This window comes from Apteryx rowi, unplaced genomic scaffold (assembly GCF_003343035.1).
Source record: "Apteryx rowi isolate R43461 unplaced genomic scaffold, aptRow1 scaffold_433, whole genome shotgun sequence".
NCBI lineage: Eukaryota > Metazoa > Chordata > Aves > Apterygiformes > Apterygidae > Apteryx > Apteryx rowi.
Window position 1 is genome coordinate 379,707 of NW_020450687.1, and position 4,542 is coordinate 384,248.

Genomic DNA, 4,542 nt, shown 5'->3' on the forward strand with positions numbered 1-4,542 from the left:
TTTCCGCTGGCGGGTGGTGTCCCGGCGTCCCCTGCGAGTGAGGGGTGCCCAGGGGGCCGGTGCTGGGTGCCATCGGGGGGGGATCAGGTTTTCCCATGCTCTTCCTCAGCAGTTGCCCATCCCGGGGAGGCTTTGGGGTGGGCGCAGAGGATAAATCCTGGCCTGATCCTGCTCCAAAGGAGCTCAGACGTCCCGGCAGGATCTTGGGGCTGAGCATTGCTGGCTGGGGACCAAAGCGCGGGGGCCCGCGGTGGCACGGGGAGCTGCCCCCGTGGCTTGGGTGACCTCCATGCCACCGGCACGGGGAAGGGAGCGGGGTGCCGCCGTGGGTGCTCTATATTTACCCGCCGCCGCGCAGCAGGGCATCTCGCCCTGACATTTCCCCAGCGGAGCCGGGCCGAGCAGGCTCCAGCCCGCCGTGACCTTGCGGTGAGTGCGGAGGACGCGCTCGCGCCCGGCGGCGGCCAAGGCTGGCCTGGGAAGCGCTGTGAGGAGCTCTGGCCGGGGTGGTTTGCTGGTTTGGGGTTCTCCCCGCCAAGCCCGTGGGGCCCGGTGGCTTGTTTTCCTCCATGCGGTTCAGATGTAGGTGGAGATTTGGGGTTGGGTTGGCGCGGCCGGCCCCGCGGCCACTCCTCGTCCCCCTGCGCCGCGCTAGGGCTGGCCTGGAGGCACGTGCCCAGAGCATCGTCCCTGGCAAGAGATATGTTCAAAGCCTTCCTCCTCCTCCTCCTCTTGCCGTCTTGGCTTGGGGCTCCTCTGCTGTAGCAGCACCTGGTATCTCGGTCCCGTGGGGACGAGCAGGTAGCCGGCTCGCCGGGGTGAGCGGGGCAGGGTGCCAAACCAGGTGTGCGTTGAGATCCTTGTCTTGGGCCACCCTCGTGGTGGCTCCGCTTGTCACGGGGGGCCAACGTGGACATCCTGGGGCTGGGCCGTGGCCGCTGCCACCTCACTCTTGTTCTTGCCGCCCACAGGGCCAAAACCCCTTCGATCTGGAGTTCGACCAGTCCAACCACCTGGAGTCCGTCTTCAACTTCGAGTGCCCGCCCCGTCCCGGTGAGCGCAGGGGTGAGGGGCAGCGCTGGGGGGGCGCGTGGGGTGGACCAGGCCACAGTCCCCCGTGAGCCTCACGCCGGGCGCCTTTGCTGTGCCGCAGACATGCCGTCGAGCCAACCCATCGATATCCCCGACGCCAAGAAAAGGAACAAGAAGAAGAAGCGCTGCAGAGCCACCGACAGCTTCTCCGGCAGGTTCGAAGGTGAGCGTGGGGCGAGCAAGGCGAGACACCGGGGTGCCTTTCGGGACTGACCCGACGTCCCCGGGGAGGGTGACGGCGTCGAGCCGGCGGGGACGCGAGGGGCGTGCGGTGCTTTGCCGCCTGCGGAGGCTGACGGGAGCCCCGCTCCGCCAGATGTTTACCAGCTGCAGGAGGAGGTGCTCGGCGAAGGCGCTCATGCCCGAGTCCAGTCCTGCATTAACCTCATCACCAACAAGGAGTACGCGGTGAAGGTGAGGCTCCGCGCTGGCGCTGCCCACCGGCCTCCGGTCCCACCCCGTGCCTCAGTTTCCCTCTCCGCCCCTCGGGCTGTCCTGATCCCCCGAGCGGTGTGACCGTGCGGAGCCGGGCGCAGGGAACGGCCGTTATCGGCGCCCTGTTGGCATCGCTGCCGCGGCGCCTTGGCAAAGGGGCTGCCGCCTCTGGAGAAGGGAAACACGGTGTTTTTCCCTCCGCCGAGGAGCAGCCGTGACCGTTTGCAGGTCTCCGGTGGCCTCGAGCCAAGGGGACAGCGCAGCCCTTCAAGCAGCCCTGTGCCAGCTGGTGTTGGTGCTTGTGGGCCAAATCCTGCTGGATTTTGGGGCGTAGAGCTGGGGAAAGGGCCCGGATGCTCCAGCAAGTGAAGTGCGATAGGAGCCTCATCCCCCCCCTCCATCTCCCCGCTGGGGTTTCGGGGTGTCGTCAGGGCCGGGGGTGCCGGGCTGCTCGCCAAAGCTGGGCGGCAGAGCGCCTCCTCGCCGGCTCCCGCTCCGCGTCCCGGCAGCGGGAGCCCCCGGAGCGGGGCCGAGGGGCCCTTCTCTCCCGCTGGCCGAGGCCGCGGCCGACGAAGCGCCTGGCTCGGCCGCGCGCGCGTCGCACGAACCTCTCCCTGGCGCGGGCCCCGCTGCTGCCGGCGGCTGCGGGAAGAGCCGGCTTGGCACCGCTGCCTGGGAGGGGAACAGCCTGTTCCGCAGCCTTAACCCCTTCGGGCACCGCCGGCGGCTCCACGCGGCTCCAACCTGGCCTCTCGCTGTCCCCTCCGGGTCCCTGGCGCTGCCGAGCGCCCGCCTGGCTTGGGGTGCAGCTGCTGCCAGCCCCGTCGCCCCCCCAACCTGTTTCTAAGCCTCCCCCCGTCTCCTTTTGCATTTCAGATCATCGAAAAGCGCCTGGGACACATCCGGAGCAGGGTCTTCCGGGAGGTGGAGATGTTGTATCAGTGCCAAGGACACAGGTACCGCGGGCGAGGCGACGGTCTTCGCGGTTGGGGGGGCGCGCTGAGGCCTGGCTCGACCTTGGGACACCCATGGGATCCAACCCGCTGCTCTCCCGGGTGTCCTCGCAGGAACGTCCTGGAGCTGATCGAGTTCTTCGAGGAGGAGGATCGGTTTTACCTGGTGTTCGAGAAGATGCGGGGAGGTGAGCACGCCGTGGCGTTAGCCGCTGTTTCCCCCATCCCGGGAGAGGCGGCTGCGAGGTGCCGGGCTTCCTTGGCAAATTTGCAAAACCTCGGCAAAACCTGCAAAATTGCCCGAATCCGAGCGGTTGGGGAGGAGCTGGGCCGGGAACCGCGGGAGCTGTGTGCCGAGCGGCCACTCTCTCCTCTCGCCCGGCCCCAGGCTCTATCCTGACCCACATCCATCGGAGGCGCCACTTCAACGAGCTCGAGGCCAGCGTGGTGGTGCAGGATATCGCCAGCGCCCTCAACTTTTTGCACAACAAAGGTGAGTTGGGAGGCGCTGGAGCGGCGCCGGATCCTCCGCGGTGCCGTCGCGGCCGGGCCCGGCTCCGGCACGAAGCTTCTTGCGGCGCCAAGCCACTGCCCCTCGCTCAGCCCCTTCCTCCGCTTGGGCCCGGCCGGCAGCGCTTTTGCCCTCTGCTGTGGGGCTGTCCCCAAATTGGGGGGATATTTTTTCCCCCTGACTTTGCTTTCTTTAATTTTTCCTCCTGCCAGGAATAGCGCACAGGGATTTAAAACCGGAAAATATTCTCTGCGAGAGCCCCGACCAGGTGAGCGGCCGGCCGGGGGGGCGCAGGGGAGGCCGCTCGCGTCTCCTGACCCCGATTAGCGCCGGGGCGGCGAAGGCAGGGCCGCGGCGGGAGCTGCCGAGGCCGGGGGTAACCGGCGGCTCCTCCTCTTCCCGGGCCAGGTTTCCCCGGTGAAGATCTGCGATTTCGACCTGGGAAGCGGCATCAAGCTCAACGGCGACTGCTCGCCCATCTCCACCCCAGAGCTGCTCACCCCGGTGAGTGCATGCGCACGTGCCCCCCCCGCCGGCCCCGGCTTTCGGAGACCCTCGCTGCCGCGGCGCCCTGGCCCCTATTGGGGTGCAGCGGGGGGGATGCAAAGCCGGGGGGGGCTGGTGAGACTCGGGATCCCCGGAGCGGGAAGGGGGGCTGTGGGATGCCTGGCTCGGCTGAGCGCCGAAGCCGGCACGCGGGGAGCCCCCGGGGCCCTTATCGGCACGGCGCAGGCTCCCGCGAGCCCAGGGCGTCACCCCGGGGCGGGGGGGGGTGTTTTGGCCCCGGCTCACGTGCCGCGGGAGGCTGACGCAATGCCGGGCACGTCGCGCCGGTGGGGGGGGGCTGTGCACGGCATCCCCAAAACACCCCAGCACGCTGCCGCGGTGTTATCGCCCCATCCTGCCTTTTGCCCCTCTGCCGGTGCGAGCTCTGGATTTCATAGGTGTAGCAAGTTCCCAGTTCTCTGCCCTCCAGGGCCTGGAGGGTTAAAGCTTCGCAGCTCAAAGGCTTTTTTTTTTTTTTAATTCCTGTGGCATCAGCTGTTCTGCGCTTGCCGAGGCCTCTCGTTACAGGGCTGATTATCTGTTTGCCGCAGCTTTTTTTTCGTCCCCTTGTCACAAGGCCCGTGTGGGCTGACGGGTCACGTGAGCTGGAAAGCCCCAGACGATCCCAGCGGAGGGAGGGAGGCCGAGGAGACATCTGCGCCTCTCCTTACATCAGCGATTAACCCCTGCGGCCCCGGAGCTCGGCTCCTCCGGTGGCCGCCCCGCGTCCGGGTGGAGGAACAAGCAGAGCGGGATTTTTTTTTAATTTTTATTTACTTATTCTTCCCCCCGCGGCGCTTGGCCGCTGCGGCTTCTCCCGCTTGCCAGGCCGATGCCTCAATTAACCTCTTTGTCCCGGCCATGCGGCTGGCGCGGATGCTCCTTTGCATCCCAGGGCTTGGCCACGGCAGTGCCAGGAGCCTCAGGGATGTCCGGCGGGGAATCGTGTCCATCTGAGCCAACAAGCAGCACTTGCTTTTTTTTTTTTTTTTCTTTTTCTTTCTT

General features: G+C 67.1%; 1 protein-coding gene across 1 annotated transcript in view; it reads left to right on the plus strand.

Annotated features, from left to right (window-relative positions):
• The first annotated feature begins 484 nt into the window (after positions 1-484).
• Positions 485-4,542, plus strand: part of MKNK2 (MAP kinase interacting serine/threonine kinase 2) — a 6,340-nt gene continuing 2,282 nt past the window's right edge. Inside the window, exons 1-8 of the mRNA XM_026076512.1 lie at positions 485-1,053; positions 1,154-1,255; positions 1,409-1,506; positions 2,404-2,483; positions 2,595-2,668; positions 2,869-2,973; positions 3,204-3,259; positions 3,400-4,008. Coding sequence (XP_025932297.1) covers positions 570-1,053; positions 1,154-1,255; positions 1,409-1,506; positions 2,404-2,483; positions 2,595-2,668; positions 2,869-2,973; positions 3,204-3,259; positions 3,400-4,008 — 1,608 coding nt within the window. The 5' untranslated portion in view covers positions 485-569. The remainder of the gene's footprint in view (positions 1,054-1,153; positions 1,256-1,408; positions 1,507-2,403; positions 2,484-2,594; positions 2,669-2,868; positions 2,974-3,203; positions 3,260-3,399; positions 4,009-4,542) is intronic.